General features: G+C 40.9%; 1 protein-coding gene across 1 annotated transcript in view; it reads left to right on the top strand.

The window, feature by feature from the left end:
• LOC126236856 (intraflagellar transport protein 140 homolog) overlaps nt 1-17,252 on the top strand; it is a 267,376-nt gene that overhangs the window by 28,162 nt on the left and 221,962 nt on the right. Inside the window, exons 3-4 of the mRNA XM_049946468.1 lie at nt 3,170-3,294; nt 10,183-10,325. Coding sequence (XP_049802425.1) covers nt 3,170-3,294; nt 10,183-10,325 — 268 coding nt within the window. The remainder of the gene's footprint in view (nt 1-3,169; nt 3,295-10,182; nt 10,326-17,252) is intronic.

Genomic DNA, 17,252 nt, shown 5'->3' with positions numbered 1-17,252 from the left:
TGGAAAAGGCACCTGAAAGAGCGAGGTGTAGTGAAGGGTGGAACAACATTAAGAAATACCTGAATATCACAGCATTCAGCATAGTGACTTTGTAGTCCATTGGCAATAGTTGACAGGTTGATAAGCAATTCCAGATAGCAGAACTCAGATCAAATGCCACTTTCAACAATTAATTTTTATTTTAATGTATTGATTTCTTTAATCTATAGGAAACAAAGTTATCTGAACAAACTGTTCCTGGTTCTGTGTTTATTTGCTGCAGTAAATGCAGAAGTGCACGCAGCCAGCATACTTTGTTATTGCTTTGCTTGTTACAAATCTCTCTATATTTGAAAGCAGTTCTTGAGTCAATGTTTCAGCTGATGGAAATAGGTAGTATTTTACGAGATGATCTTTTCACTGTAAAAGAAATTGTTGCCCACTTGAAAGTTGTATATGAAAGTGAAGATTTATTTGTGACAGAGATTAATAACTGCCAGCCACTGTTGCAGTAGTTGATCCTCCTCCTGGTCTTCCTGCATTTAGCTACATTATTATGATATTGTAGCTTCCCTATAGATAACACCATCATCCGCAAACAGCCTCGTAAATTCAGTTATATGGTATTTCATTTTTTCCTGTTACATGTAATATACCTTTTTCTACCTTGTTTGAGCTGTGTGGTATGCTTTCAGCTTCATTATCAGTAAATGAAGAACTGAAAATTCATCATTCCCGCAGTATCGGTAGGTAGACTGAGTCAAGAATGCCAGTTGACTGAAGTCCAGCAAATTGGAAAAACCAGTTGATGATGCATTATTTGTTCTACAGCAATATGTATGAGTAATTCAGTAAAGTAGTCTTCACCATTAGAGAATGGTAATATTAAGCTGTGTCCCTCACTTTATTATTATTAGCTATAGCACATAAATGCAGCTGAGTAACATACATGTAACCTGAGTTTTCTGGCCCATTATTGGTAGGGCAGTTTAGGTCTCATAGAAATCGCTTGAACTCTGAATGGAAACTATTTTTTAATTGAATTTTTGTCCTGAGGATGCATGTTTATCTATTAGCCTAATGTCTGTTAAGTTGCCTACATTTGGCCAGGAAAAGTGCCTGGCATCTTCAAAGGTTAATGTTACATTGCTTTTAGCTTTGATTAGTAGACTGATTCTTTTGCCACAGATGAATTTTGCCAAAGATGGATTGTGTGAACACAAACTCTCATAACAGCATCAGCATGCTAAGAGAAGCTAATAATTACAGTAGCTCACTATCCTGCAGTGAATCTGCTCACTGATAAGTGGAAAGCTAACACTTCTTTGTTTACGCATCCAAATATTAACTACACAACCCCATTTCTTAGTTTTGCAAGATTATCAAAGTGTGTGCATGTGATTATTTCTACTAAACGTTACGGGTCAGATAGTCTTTCCAAATTATTTTTTGGGGGATAATAATTATGCGTTTGCGTTGCTTGGAGGATTCAGGGATTAATTTTCACCACTAATTAATATATGTCGTATTTTAAAAAAGTGTACAATCACACATCATAAGGAATGTCCTAGTCCCCTTTGTGGAATGACACATTATGTTGGTTCCCTGCTCATCAAAAATTGGGGGATGCCAGTTCGGCAGCTGTGGATATTTTTATAAACTATCACAGAAATAGTTTGGGGGAAGATTCTTCAAATAAATGTTTAGGCCTGTTCCTCATTCCATTCAAAAGAGATTAGAAATGTCAACTACAGCGTGTGGAGGTTTCAGATCACACCGAAATCTAAAAGTCATGGGAATATAAGTCTGTCGTAGCGAAATTATTTTTGTGCTAGTATGATAAAGGAGACAAAAATTGCTTTCTCTCTTACCCTATAGTGTTTAGAATCTTCGAGTAAGCAGTCCCTTCGAGTACCACGATGTTTGCTACCAGAATCTGAATTTTTCGTATGCAGTGCTGTGATGAGAAGCGCTGTATGAAGCACACATCAATAGAGCACGTTGAGCAACCAGCTGCTTCTATAGACTCCTCGATGTCAAAGCGTGTAGTGGAGGCAAGGTGGGCACGGTGGCCTCAAAAGCTCAAGAGCCACACTCACAAAATCTTACGCAACATAAATAACATTCATTGGCTTACCCTAAAAATATTCTGTGCTAACTGCTTCTTTAGTTGTTGTTCAAACCTAAATATAATAACTTAGAATCATAAATCTTATTTTAATTGTCAGGGAACAGATAATTTTAGTTTAATTTAAGTGTATTTTTACCATAATCATTGTCTTATCATTATTATTATTATTAATATTGTTATTATTATTGTAAAACAAACTGCTTATCAAAATAGCTTGTGCTTTCAATATAAATGTTATGGTATTAGGTAAAGATAACTGTAACAAATATTTGTGACAGGTTCAATCTCTGTACTAGACTGAAAAAGAAAGAAGGAAGGTTTATGATTTAATGTCCCATTGAGAGTGAGGTCGTTACATTAGATGTGGAGCACAAGTTTCAATTAAAGATGGCTGGGGAAAGATATCATGTATGCCCTTTCAAAGAAACTATTCTGACATTTGCTGTAAGCATTTCAGAAAAATCACAGAAAACTTAAATCTGGATGATGGGGCAGAGATTGAAATACCATCCCTCTGACTACAAGACCAGTGTCTCACCGCTGCACCACCCTGCATGGTCTATGCCAGACTGGAGCTCAAACCAGGTCACTTGCCATCCACAGAAACTGGCCGCAAAAGACATAGATCTGAGTCAAGCTCCAGTCTGACACACAGTTTTAATTTTTTCACAAATATTAATTGTATTAATTGCTATGAACTTTATTAATGGCTAAAAATATGCCACTCAGGATAATTGTTACTGTTATTTCTATTCGTGAAGAAAAATTGCCGGCCGCGGTGGTCTCGCGGTTCTAGGCGCGCAGTCCGGAACCGTGGGACTGGTACGGTCGCAGGTTCGAATCCTGCCTCGGGCATGGATGTGTGTGATGTCCTTAGGTTAGTTAGGTTTAAGTAGTTCTAAGTTCTAGGGGACTGATAACCACAGCAGTTGAGTCCCATAGTGCTCAGAGCCATTTGAACCATTTTTTTGAAGAAAAATTTAATTGGGTATTTAATATCTGCAAAGCCTTGATTCGGTGTGTGTTTTACTATTTTCACCAGTAACTTTTGTTGCTCAGGCTGGTGCATTATTGGGCTGGAAAATGGACTCACGAGGCCAGTTGCTGTCTGTTTTCCATGTGGAAATGCGAGAACCTTTGGGCCATGTCACTTTTCGGCGTCCAGCCCCAGGTGTTGACATCACGTATGTACCAAACTCTGCAGACTTTACATTCACTTGGTTCTGTAAGTCTTCAAAAAGTAAAACTATAAGCACATATAAAGCCCATTTTAAATATATGAAACTTATAATGTTAAAAGTTCATACTTTTCTAGTTAATGACATCCCCTCGTACAATCTAGAATTCTGTTTGTGAAATTAATGGAATTAAACTACTATTCTGCATGCCATTTCAGTTGTTTCCTCTGTTGGATGGTATGTAACCAGAATTGGTGTATTGCACTTCCTCGCCCAAAATATATACTGCAAATGATGTTCAGAAAGTGGTTGATTAAATTATGACTATACATATATGGAAAGTTAGAACTGAATGTTCAGAAGAGCCACACTCACAAGGCATTTCATATAAAACTATTGCATTTTGTAATATATAGATTGACATTTATATATTACATGTAATCATTGTGGCAGCATATTTCTGACATGTTTCATGTGTATAAGAAAAAAAGGAAGAAAGTAGTGAGTCTGCTTCAGAGAGTGAAGGGTCTTTATCAGACTTACAGTAATTAAACTGTCATTGGATGCACTTCCTCAAGCAAAGGCCTATAATTATTCTGTCTTTTGTATTCACCGTCTATTGTTGAAATGCCTTCTGCCTAATCCATGTATCATTTTTTAAATCAGTTGAGGATATTTGTCTGTCTTGATAGCCACATTATCTTCTTCTTTTGGCAACTAATTTCGTGTTGCTCCATTTTAGGAAGTCACTCATGTTTCAGGACAATACTTTAGCAAGCAGTAATGTTATCTTACTCATAAATTTTGTTTGTGATGCAAACAGTGTATACTGTTTTATTAGAAAAATGTAACTTGCTTTTAAGATGACAGTTCACAAAAGACACTTGAAATTAGTTTATGGGTAGTGTTCCATCATATCAGTTCTATGTAAAGATTCTTTTAGGAACAAGAGTGAGTGTGTATAAGTATGGTACAGTTCATTACTACATCAGTAAAGTAATATGAGAAACAATTGATATATTGACATGGAAAGTTCGTAAGACGAGTTACATTTTACAAGAGAAGGAAAAATATTTGTGAGCATGTTAAAAATGTGTTTTGTGTGTATAAACTTGTAACAAGCCATACAAAACTCATACGCAACACTATAACTCAAGTAATACGAGCTAAACAAGTGCATCATATCAACAGCGAAACTTTAATAAAATAGGCAAGTTGTACATGCACTTTCTAATTTGAAACATGTAGTTCTTTGCAAAATGAATGATATTTTTCATTTATAAAATAAGGGAAAGGCAACCACTTACTTATAGTGGATTCACATGTGGAACACAGAAACACGTAACAGTAAACAGCAGACACTCTACGTTTCGGGCACTAGTTCTTTTTCTAGCAGTAGTACACCAAAAGTCATACTCTTATGGCCATGGCAAGACTAATTATTGATACTTGATTACTGAAAGCAGTTGCCTGAGCTGGTGAAGGTGAGGACGATGTAGGGAAGGACCTAATATGGTCTAACAAGAAAGAGGCAGGTCTTTGGACAGATGACTCTGCAGCCACACAAGATGAAAGGAGTACAGAGGGTACAACAAAAAGAGATGTAAGAAGAGGGAGGAGGGGGGAGGCTGTTGGGATAAAAATGGTGACAAGGGAAAAAGGAGAGAAAGCTGAAGATGAAGAGGGAGAAAGGGAGAGGGTATATAAGAATATACAGCCTACAGTTGCAGGATAACTTTATCGTTTACCTAGGTTTCAACGTTAGTAATAACGTCTTCTTCAGAACATAAAATATTATTTAAATGTTTACCTAAAACAAGCCATGTCCTAAGTCAACTTTATAAAACTTGATGCGTAACCATAAGGTTTTGTCACTTCTATTAAACAAACCGTAGCAAATTCACTTTAAGCCCGTTGTATGGGGCTCGTTGTGTGACAAGAGACTGCGGACCACGAGGGCTTCGCGGTCTGCCCTAGGTAAACGATAAAGTTAACGTGCAACTGTAGGCTGTATATTCTTATATAAACAATATTAGCTGCTGTCGCTGCATAAAAATGTTAAAAAAAAGGGAGAGGGGTTAAAACATGGGAGAGCAGAGGGAGAGAGGGGGGGGGGGGCAGACAGAGAGACAGAGGGAAAATGCCTGCTTGGAAGGGGGAGGGGGAGAGGAAGAGGGAAGAGTGGTGGAGAGAACACAGTGTATGATCTGGCTGGAGGAGGAGTGGTGTGGACAGAAGAGAGAAGGGAAAAGGCAAAGTGGGGCAGTTAGAACAGAGTAGCAGAAATTTAGGCAAGGAGGATTGCAAGAGCAAAGAATGTGTTGGAGAGAGAATTCCCATCTGCCTAGTTCAGAGAAACTTGTGCTGGAATGGTGTATCCAAATGGCTCTTGTAGTGAAGCAACTTTGGTAGTCATTTGTGTTGTGGTGTGGAGCATTTTCAGCAACTGGGTCGTCAGGTTTGTAGTTTGCCACAGTTTGGCAGCAGCCATTCATATGAGTAGACAGTTGGTTACTTATAATGCCCACATAGAACGCTGTACAGTAATTGCAGCATAGCTGATATATAACAGGGCTACTTTCACACAAGGCCCTGCCTTTTATTGGGTAGGAAATGGCTGTGACTGGACAGTGGGATGAGGTGGTGGGTGAGTATATGGGACAGATCTTGCACCAGAGCCAAGCACAAGGAAACAACCCATGGATGGTGCCATGCAGGTATCCATGACGGTACCATGAATTTGTTTGTAGATTTGGCCTTCAGAAGTGAAATAAGCAAATGACCCAGTCACATGTATTTCCTACCTTATTCTGTTTCCTTTAATAACCACATATCAGTAATTAGTCTTGCCTTGGCCATGGGAGTGTGCGTTTGGTATCTGTGTGGCTTTGTGTATGAATGTGTCTTCTACTGCTAGAAAAGGAGCCAGTGCTCAAAAGCTAGTGTGAATGTTGTTATGTGTTTCTGTGCTCTACACACTGATTTGCAATTGGTTGCCTCTCTGATTATATCATTGCTCCATTATTGTTATATGTGTCATTAAGAAATTCAAAAATATTTCTTTTTAGGATCACTAATTGATGTTCTGGTCTTGAGAGATGGACGATGACTCATTTTAATGACAGTGTCCAAGGAATGCCCTCTCTTTGTAATCTCCTATGTTTTCAGGTTGCTGAATGTAAAGAATACCTTTATGAACGTAAAATGATATTTTAATATCCTGATAGAGAGAAGGTGCACATTTTCAAAGTGGTTGTAGTCAGGTATTGGTTACTTGCCCTTGTCACATTTTGGAAATTTTTGGACGCCATGGAAACAACAGTGAATGATTGTACCAAGACTCAAATACTTGTGCTAACACCACATGGAGAGCTGCATAGAGTTAACTATTTTGTGTAGCACCTTAGAGGCTTCATTGTTATGTTGTCTGCCAACAAAATGATTTTCAATTTTTATATGATTTGCATACTTTCTCCTGTCAACACCACAGTTGTAAAAGAAAGTTTATTTCATGGAAATATGTTCCATCTTTGCAACTACACAAAACGCAGTTGGGTTTTTGCCATACACATTTTGCTTCTTTTAGTTATGAAACAGCTTCAGTGGCCTGTAATACATTTCTGTTTTTATGTATATAATAAATGCATTATATAGTAGTTACAAGAATGTTACTGTGTTATGTTTTCTCCTGTTTTTATCTTGTTTTTCAGGACAAAAAAAAGAGAAAAATATGAAAAAATGTTACACAGTAACATACTTGTAACTACTATATAATACATTTATAGCCAGTCCTGACAAAACTCTACCATCTGGTGAGCAAGCTGTATGCGACACGCAAAATACCCTCAGACTTCAAGAAGAATATAATAATTCCAATCCCAAAGAAAGCAGGTGTTGACAGATGTGAAAATTACCGAACTATCAGTTTAATAAATCATGGCTGCAAAATACTAACGTGAATTCTTTACAGACGAATGGAAAAACTAGTAGAAACCAACCTCGGGGAAGATCAGTTTGGATTCCGTAGAAATATTGGAACACATGAGGCAATACTGACCCTACGACTTATCTTAGAAGCTAGATTAAGGAAAGGCAAACCTACGTTTCTAGCATTTGTAGACTTACAGAAAGCTTTTGACAATGTTGACTGGAATACTCTCTTTCAAATTCTGAAGGTGGCAGGGGTAAAATACAGGGAGCGAAAGGCTATTTACAATTTGTACAGAAACCAGAGGGCAGTTATAAGAGTCAAGGGACACGAAAGGGAAGCAGTGGTTGGGAAGGGAGTGAGACATGGTTGTAGCCTCTCCCCAATGTTATTCAATCTGTATATTGAGCAAGCAGTGAAGGAAACAAAAGAAAAATTTGGAGTAGGTATTAAAATCCATGGAGAAGAAATAAAAACTTTGAGGTTCTGTAATTCTGTCAGAGACGGCAAAGGACTTGGAAGAGCAGTTGAACAGAATGGATAGTGCCTTGAAAGGAGGTATAAGATGAACATCAACAAAAGCAAAACGAGGATAATGGAATGTAGTCAAATTAAGTCGGGTGATGCTGAGGGAATTAGATTAGGAAATGAGACACTTAAAGTAGTAGATGAGTTTTGCTATTTGGGGAGCAAAATAACTGATGATGGTCAAAGTAGAGAGGATATAAAATGTAGACTGGCAATGGCAAGGAAAGCATTTCTGAAGAGAAATTTGTTAACATTGAGTGTAGATTTAAGTGTCAGGAAGTCGTTTCTGAAAGTATTTGTATGGAGTGTAGCCATGTATGGAAGTGAAACATGGACGATAAACAGTTTGGGCAAGAAGAGAATAGAAGCTTTTGAAATGTGGTGCTACAGAAGAATGCTGAATATTAGATGGGTAGATCACAATAACTAATGAGGAGGTATTGAATAGGATTGGGGGGAAGAGAAGTTTGTGGCACAACTTGACTAGAAGAAGGGATCGGTTGGTAGGACATGTTCTGAGGCATCAAGGGATCACCAATTTAGTATTGGAGGGCAGCGTGGAGGGTAAAAATCGTAGAGGGAGACCAAGAGATGGAAGAGCAGTTGAACAGAATGGATAGTGCCTTGAAAGGAGGTATAAGATGAACATCAACAAAAGCAAAACGAGGATAATGGAATGTAGTCAAATTAAGTCGGGTGATGCTGAGGGAATTAGATTAGGAAATGAGACACTTAAAGTAGTAGATGAGTTTTGCTATTTGGGGAGCAAAATAACTGATGATGGTCAAAGTAGAGAGGATATAAAATGTAGACTGGCAATGGCAAGGAAAGCATTTCTGAAGAGAAATTTGTTAACATTGAGTGTAGATTTAAGTGTCAGGAAGTCGTTTCTGAAAGTATTTGTATGGAGTGTAGCCATGTATGGAAGTGAAACATGGACGATAAACAGTTTGGGCAAGAAGAGAATAGAAGCTTTTGAAATGTGGTGCTACAGAAGAATGCTGAATATTAGATGGGTAGATCACAATAACTAATGAGGAGGTATTGAATAGGATTGGGGGGAAGAGAAGTTTGTGGCACAACTTGACTAGAAGAAGGGATCGGTTGGTAGGACATGTTCTGAGGCATCAAGGGATCACCAATTTAGTATTGGAGGGCAGCGTGGAGGGTAAAAATCGTAGAGGGAGACCAAGAGATGAATACACTAAGCAGATTCAGAAGGATGTAGGTTGCAGTAGATACTGGGAGATGAAAAAGCTTGCACAGGATATAGTAGCACGGAGAGCTACATCAAACCAGTCTCAGGACTGAAGACCACAACAACAACAACCCTGATCAGCCAGAATATTGTAACCACCTACCTAAGTGCCAGTATCCACCTTTGGCATGGAGAACAGCAGAAAAGTGTTGTGGCACGGAAGCAATGAGGCCTTGGTAGGTCGCCAGAGGGAGTTGGCACCACATCTGCACGCACAAGTCATCTAATTCTTGTACTTTTCTCGTAGGGGAGTGATGAGCTCTGATGCCACATTTGATCATATACCAGATGTGTTCGATCAGTTTCAGATCTGGTGAGTTGAAGGCCCAGCACATCAAATGGAACTTGCCAGTGTGTTCCTCTAACCACTCCACCACACTCCTGGCCTTGTGACATGGCACATTATTTCATTGAAAAATGCCACAGCCATTGGGAAATATTCATCATGAAGGGTTGTACATGATCTTCAACCAGTGTATGATACTCCTTGGCTGTCATGGTGCTTTGCACGAGCTCCAGTGGGCCCAAGGATGCCCATGTGAGTGTTCGCCAGAACATAATGGAGGCACTGCCAGCTTGTCTCTGTCGTGCAGTACATGGGTCCATGAGCTGTTCCCCTGGAAGACAACGCATTTGCTCCCTCCCATCGCCATGATGAAGAAGGGGACTCATCAGACCATGCAATGCTCTGCCATTGCACTAATGCCCAGTGCCAATGGTCACTTGCCCATTTCAGTTACAGTTGCTGATGTCGTGATGTTAGCATTGGTACATGAATCGAGCATCAGCTGTGGAGGCCCAGTGTAAGGAGTGTTCAGTGCACCGTCTGTTCAGACACACTTTTACTATGCCCAACATTAAAGACTGATGTTAGTCCCACTACAGTTTGCCGCCTGTCCTGTTTTACCAATCTGCCCAGTCTATGATGTCCGACATCTGTAATGAGGGGTGGCTGCCGAACCCCATGATGCTAGACGTGGTTTCACCATGTATTGAAGACACTCATGACAACACTCCTTGAACACCCAAAAAGTCGTGCAGTTTCCGTAAAACAAGGCATAATCTATCATTTACCGGAGTATATTTCATGAATTTATAAAATAGCAAAAAGAAAGAACTTACTGTGTACAAATTGAATTCAGTCACTGTGTAACATTTTTGGATCATCTTCTTTTCACAGCGGATTAGCAAAAGCAGCAGTGGCAGGTGATGAACATGCACTTGATCTCTTAAGTTCTTGGAGGCCACGCACAGCTGGAGCCAGAACAAGTATACAGGGTGCACAGCCTGAGAGCCTTTGCTTTTATATTGGTTCATTTTCAGGTAATTTTCTATGTTATGATGGAGGTATTATGTATAACACAAGCACATTAATTTCACTTTATAGTAAGTGTATGCACATAATTAACTAGACTAAGTGTTTTTGTCTAAGTTAATTTGACACATGGGTAAGGTCAGACAGGTAAGTGATATAACTGCTACTTTCAACCTTCCCAAGTGCACTGTATATAATTATCCCACCAGTGTTGTTCAAATGCAGGTTTCCATGACCTTAACATCTGGTGCCGGGCTGCTGATTCCTCCAAAAGACAACTTAGGAGTACACTTCTTGTTACTCAATACTATCCTGGTCTTGACTGTATTCATCAGCTACTTTAGCAGACCTATAACTTCCTATATGATTTCCTAAAATCATGTCCTGAAATGAGGTTCATTCTGTCTTATATTTCACCTGTCCCATCTAGAGCAGTGCAACATCCTGGTCAGACCTATGCTTCTTTTACAACCATTTCCCAGCCTCTCATTCCTGATGTAGGACTTCCCAATACACCACCTACTGCCACCCACACCAGCCCTGTAACTGGCAAAATATCTACTATGAAAGGGAGAGCAACTGTGTAATGATACATGTCCTGTACCATCCATTATGTAAGCACTGTTCAGCCTTCTACATTGGTAGAACTACTACCAAGTTACTAGTAATGATGAATGAGCATTGACAGAGGGTGTGTATTAGCAAGACATACTATCCTGTTGCAGATTTAGTATCTTCACAGCATGACAGCCCCACTACTCTACACTGTCACCAGGGATATTTCATGGGCTGATGGTGGCTTAATAACAACCAGGGAACAGAGCGGCATGAAAGGTTCAAATGGCTCTGAGCACTATGGGACTCAACTGCTGTGGTTATCAGTCCCCTAGAACTTAGAACTACTTAAACCTAACTAACCTAAGGACATCACACACATCCATGCCCGAGGCAGGATTCGAACCTGCGACCGTAGCAGTCCCACGGTTCCGGACTGCGCGCCTAGAACCGCGAGACCACCGCGGCCGGCTGGCATGAAAGGAGACGAACTCACTGTGCATGTCAGTCTGTGGGAAGCAGAGCATCTGAACCCACATAGAGGCGTGTGTGGCAATAAACTCAGCACATGGCTGGCATGGGTGGCCAACAACAAAGCACATGACAACAACACTCAGCACAAAGTGCAGTGTGAGCACTGGCCCACTCCACTTACTGCCACCTGCAAGTAAACACTTCTATCAGTGGATCTGCCCATACTATGTGACATGTGCACCCTCCATGGCAGGTTTCTGATCTACTTTGCTATGCTAACCATGCCAGCTCATCTGTTTCCATAGCAATGTTTGCTAGTGGGGATACTAAATCTCTCCCCCGTGGAAAGGCCATGTAGTGCCAAAAATGGACAGGCTTGGTTGACAACCTCCAGCACAGAACTGGAGAAGGTGTGAAGAACCTGGCAGCTGACCGACCACAGATGCAAGTCGCAAAAGAGGTGGAAGAACATGGAGTCTGCAGCAACACAGGTTCAGCAGCTGCAGTGGGGACGAGGCCACCTCAACCTATGAAGAGGAGAATGAAGTGGAAGGAAAAGGGGATGGGTCAGAATCCATGTGCTACACCTCAACAGGTGGAGGCACAAGCCCCGCTGGGGGCCAAGGTCACAACAATGGGAGGATGATGGAGGGAGCGGCAACAGGGAAGTGCGTCTCTGCAAGTAGGAGCCCGCTGCTGAAACAGCATTGTGATCAACCCTGCTGCTCTGCTGACTGGAAGCTTAAAGGGGCAATGTCCTAACAGGATGAGGGCACAACCAATTTGCATGACAGGTCTGCTGGCCTCCACCAACATTCACCACAAACTACTGCCAATCTTTGTGGCTCATGACACCTGGCACCCATCCCTGCTGCCAGCCAAAGGACCAGACCCAAACTGCATCCCCAGGAGAAAAACACAGTGGTCTGTTGAGTGCAACTCAGGGAGCAACAAATCCAGGAGACACTGCAGATGGCACCCAAACAAATATTTCGTGGGAGTGCACCTGTTGACTAGCGTCACATGATATGTAGCCAGAAAACTTGACAATTTATCATTGTGGGAAGAGGCAGACACAGACTTCTTCTTGAATGTACACATGAAGTGCTCCACCTCCAAGTTAGAAGCCAGGTGAAACTGGGCAGTAGTCAGATGTTGCATATCACTGCAGAATCGAAAGTCTTCAAACTGACATGACACAAATTACCTACTGTTATCAGACTCAAGCATCCTTGGGGGTTCCTCAGTGGCAAGAATAACCGACAACTTGCCAGTGTGGTAGTCGACAACTTGGAGGACAGCTCAGCTATGTACAGGAAATTGGACAATCACTGACCACCAAAAACAACATTTATTTCCTATAAATTGGAGGGCAGGGAATTCATGGGATATACGAGCATTAGGCTAGCTGGGGTGGCCTGGGATGCTTCATGTCACGCTAAGTTTAATCAGGGCAAGATGGTATTCTACTTCTTGGGCAATTTGTGGTGGTAAATAATGCATGCTGACTTCAAATTATGGTTAATCCTTTTGGTGAAGGAAGCCTGAGGATAATGTGTGGTAGTAAAATGTTTTATCCCATTGCCAAAACAGAATTGTCCAAACGACCTTGCCAGAAAGCCAGGAGTGTTATCTGTAAACAATGCCTGCAGTGGCCCGAACCACCTAAATATATTAATAAAATGTGAAATGGTTATAAGAGCGGTCACACCCTAGCTAGGTATCAACCAAACAAACCTGGAGAAGGCGACCACCACTACAAGAATATGTGAATTGCCTTTTTTTGTCCAGGGCAGCTGGCCCACATAATCAACAAACAATTTGTCCAACAGATGCTCTTCCCATTCCAACTGCAGCAATCCCCTCACCGGGGAGTTACTCAGTTTTCCTTCTTACAATCTCGGCATTCTTTGACTAAACCTCTAATGTCTTTATAAAGTGTTGGCCAGTCAGCTACTCCTTGACCTTCTCTAAGGTTTTATAAAGACCTAAATGCCCTCATACTGGAGAATTATGGAAGTACTGGAAGACCAGTATAACTAAGGTTCGTGGGAGACAAATTCTAGCTTCCCCAGTCCTAACCCTGCAGTTACACAGAATGCTGTTCTTCAGAAAAGTCACTGGATTGCTGTCCATCTAGTATTTGCTTCCTGAGACCCCCCCACAATGGGTCTTGTTCTTGTTCAGTTTTCAAATTATTAAACTGTTGGGGTACCTCAGTAAGGATTGTACGTACTAGGTGACTGACTGGGGTTTCCTCATCAAGCTCGTGCTGTTGGAACATCCTGCTAAGGGTGTCAGCAACCTGATTATCAGATCCCTTAACGTGCAGAACCTTAAAATGGAAAGCTGAAATGTGGACTGCCAATCTCGCGATACACCCTGTCTTTCTCGGCTGAGCTAGGACCCAACAACGGCCTGATTATCCATCTGTAGGTCAAATTCATGATGTTCGAGATAGAACCGAAATTTTTCCAGGGTAAATAACACAGCTAACACCTCCAACTCATATACCAAGCAATTGAGCTCAGGCCCCTCCAGACACTGGGAAGCAAATGTTAACAGACACCTGATCTTTCTGTAAACAAACTGCCTCCACACCAGTATTGCAAGCATCAGTCTGGACCACAAATCTTTTCTTAAAGTCAGGTATGGCTAAAACTGGTGGGTTGGCAATCACAGTTTTAATTCCTTCAAAGGCTGCCTGCTGACTTTCAGACCAAATGAATTTCTCATTATTTCTGCGTAACAGATTAAATGGAGCAGCAAGTTGCGCAAAGTTTGGGACAAATCTGCAGAAATAATTTGCCATCCCTACAAATCGGGCAACCTCCCTCTTATTTCGTGGCTGTGGAAAATTCCTCAACGTGTTCCTGATCAATGCTAAATCCATCCCCAGACACCGAATGGCCTGAAAATGACACCTGGCACTTAGCCAACGTTATCTTTGAGGGTTTCACAGTCAGACCCGATGTACCTTCCAGATGTGCTCAAAATGCTCTTCAAAGGAGGCACTAAATATGACCATATTGTCCAAATAACTGAAGACACAATTAAACTTTAAATCACCTAAAATTTTATCCAATAAATGGGATGAAACTGCTGCGCTGGTTGACAGACCAAACAGAACCCAGTTAAACTCGTATGAATTTCAATCTGTGATGAAGGTGGTGAGATGCTTAGATTCCTCCATTATGTTGTTGTTGTTGTGGTCTTCAGTCCTGAGACTGGTTTGATGCAGCTCTCCATGCTACTCTATCCTGTGCAAGCTTCTTCATCTCTCAGTACCTACTGCAGCCTACATCCTTCTGAAACTGCTTAGTGTATTCATCTCTTGGTCTCCCTCTACGATTTTTACCCTCCACACTGGCCTCCAATACTAAATTGGTGATCCCTTGATGCCTCAGAACATGTCCTACCAACCGATCCCTTCTTCTAGTCAAGTTGTGCCACAAACTCCTCTTCTCCCCAATTCTATTCAATACCTCCTCCTTACTTATGTGATCTACCCATCTAATCTTCAGCATTCTTCTGTAGCACCACATTTCGAAAGCTTCTATTCTCTTCTTGTCCAAACTAGTTATCGTCCATGTTTCACTTCCATACGTGGCTACACTCCATACAAATACTTTCAGAAATGACTTCCTGACACTTAAATCAATACTCGATGTTAATAAATTTCTCTTCTTCAGAAACACTTTCCTTGCCATTGCCAGTCTACATTTTATATCCTCTCTACTTCAACCATCATCAGTTATTTTGCTCCCAAAACAGCAAAACTCCTTTACTACTTTAAGTGTCTCATTTCCTAATCTAATTCCCTCAGCGTCACCCGACTTAATTTGACTACATTCCATTATCCTCGTTTTGCTTTTGTTGATGTTCATCTTATATCCTCCTTTCAAGACACTGTCCATTCTGTTCAACTGCTCTTCCAAGTCCTTTGCTGTCTCTGACAGAATTACAATGTCATCTTTTGTTTCATTTACTGCTTGCTCAATATACAGATTGAATAGCATCGGGGAGAGGCTACAACCATGTCTCACTCCCTTCCCAACCACTGCTTCCCTTTCATGCCCCTCGACTCTTATAACTGCAATCTGGTTTCTGTACAAATTGTAAATAACCTTTTGCTCCCTGTATTTTACCCCTGCCACCTTCAGAATTTGAAAGAGAGTATTCCAGTCAACATTGTCAAAAGCTTTCTGTAAGTCTACAAATGCTAGGAACATGGGTTTGCCTTTCCTTAATCTTACTTCTAAGATAAGTCGTAGGGTCAGCATTTCCTCACGTGTTTCAACATTTCTACGGCATCCGAACTGATCTTCCCTGAGGTCGGTAGAGTTTTGTCAGGACTGGCTCTCCCAAGGCTGTCAGTAGTTCTAATGGAATGTTGTCTACTCCTGGGGCCTTGTTTCGACTTCGGTCTTTCAGTGCTCTATCAAACTCTTCACGCAGTATCATATCTCCCATTTCATCTTCATCTACCTCCTCTTCCATTTCCATAATATTGTCCTCAAGAACGTCACCCCTGTGTAGACTCTCTATATACTCCTTCCACCTTTCTGCTTTCCCTTCTTTGCTTAGAACTGGGTTTCCATCTAAGCTCTTGATATTCATGCAAGTGGTTCTCTTTTCTCCAAAGGTCTCTTTAATTTTCGTGTAGGCAGTATCTATCTTACCCCTTGTGAGATAAGCCTCTATGTCCTTACATTTGTCCTCTCGCCATCCCTGCTTAGCCATTTTGCACTTCCTGTCGATCTCATTTTTGAGACGTTTGTATTCCTTTTTGCCTGCTTCACTTACTGCATTTTTGTATTTTCTCCTTTCATCAATTAAATTCAGTATCTCTTCTGTTAGCCAAGGATTTCTACTAGCCCACGTCTTTTTACCTACTTGATCCTCTGCTGCCTTCACTATTTCATTCCTCAAAGCTACCCATTCTTCTTCTACTGTATTTATTTCCTCCATTCCTGTCAATTGTTCCCTTATGCTCTCCCTGAAACTCTGTACAACCTCTGGTTCTTTCAGTTTAGTCAGGTCCCATCTCCTTGAATTCCCACCTTTTTTCAGTTTCTTCATGTTTAATCTACAGTTCATAACCAATAGATTGTGGTCAGAGTCCACAGCTGCCCCTGGAAATGTCTTACAATTTAAAATCTGGTTCCCCCATTAAGGGTATCTGATAATAAGCCTGATTAAGATCTAGAACCATAAACCAAGATGCTCCAGAAAGCCAGGTGAAACAGTTGTAGAGAGCAGGCAGTGACACTGATCCCAAGATCACCTTTGTATTGAGAAGCCTGTAATCAAACACAGGTTGGAAATCCTGTTCCTGATCTTTAGGTACTAAGAAAATGGGGGAAGCATAGGGGGAGGTGGACGATCTTATGACTCTGTCTTTTAACAAGCCCTCAATTTTGTGCTGCAATATCTTTATCTTAGGTTGTGACAAGTGATATGGAGACTGGTGAACCGGCATATCATCCATGACACGAATATAGTATCTAATGACATCTGTGACTGCCAACCTGTCACAAAATTCTCTTAACTGTTTCCCTTGTTGACTAGAGAAGTGGTCCACCCCAAGCAGCTACATGTTACTGCTGGTGTCACGTCCCATCCCCATATGAGCACATGAACAAAAGGCTATTCGATCGTTGGGGGAAAATTTGAAATGTCAAGTCACCCAGGCCTTGACACCAACCATGTCAGATTTTGATGAAACTTGGTACAATTACTTCTTTTATCATTCTGAAAGCACTTGTAAAATTTTTTTGCTCTACCTCTTATAGTTTTTTTAAATAAATTTTTAAAGTTTTAAATTTGGCGTTGTTTCAGCAGTCGGAAATCGTAACTTAAACGTGTCCTCACAACAACAACAAAAATGTATATTAAAGAATACT

The sequence above is a fragment of the Schistocerca nitens genome, chromosome 2 (assembly GCF_023898315.1).
Source record: "Schistocerca nitens isolate TAMUIC-IGC-003100 chromosome 2, iqSchNite1.1, whole genome shotgun sequence".
Lineage (NCBI taxonomy): Eukaryota > Metazoa > Arthropoda > Insecta > Orthoptera > Acrididae > Schistocerca > Schistocerca nitens.
The sequence above is the reverse complement of the archived record's forward strand: the minus strand, read 5'-3'. Positions and strand labels throughout refer to the sequence as shown.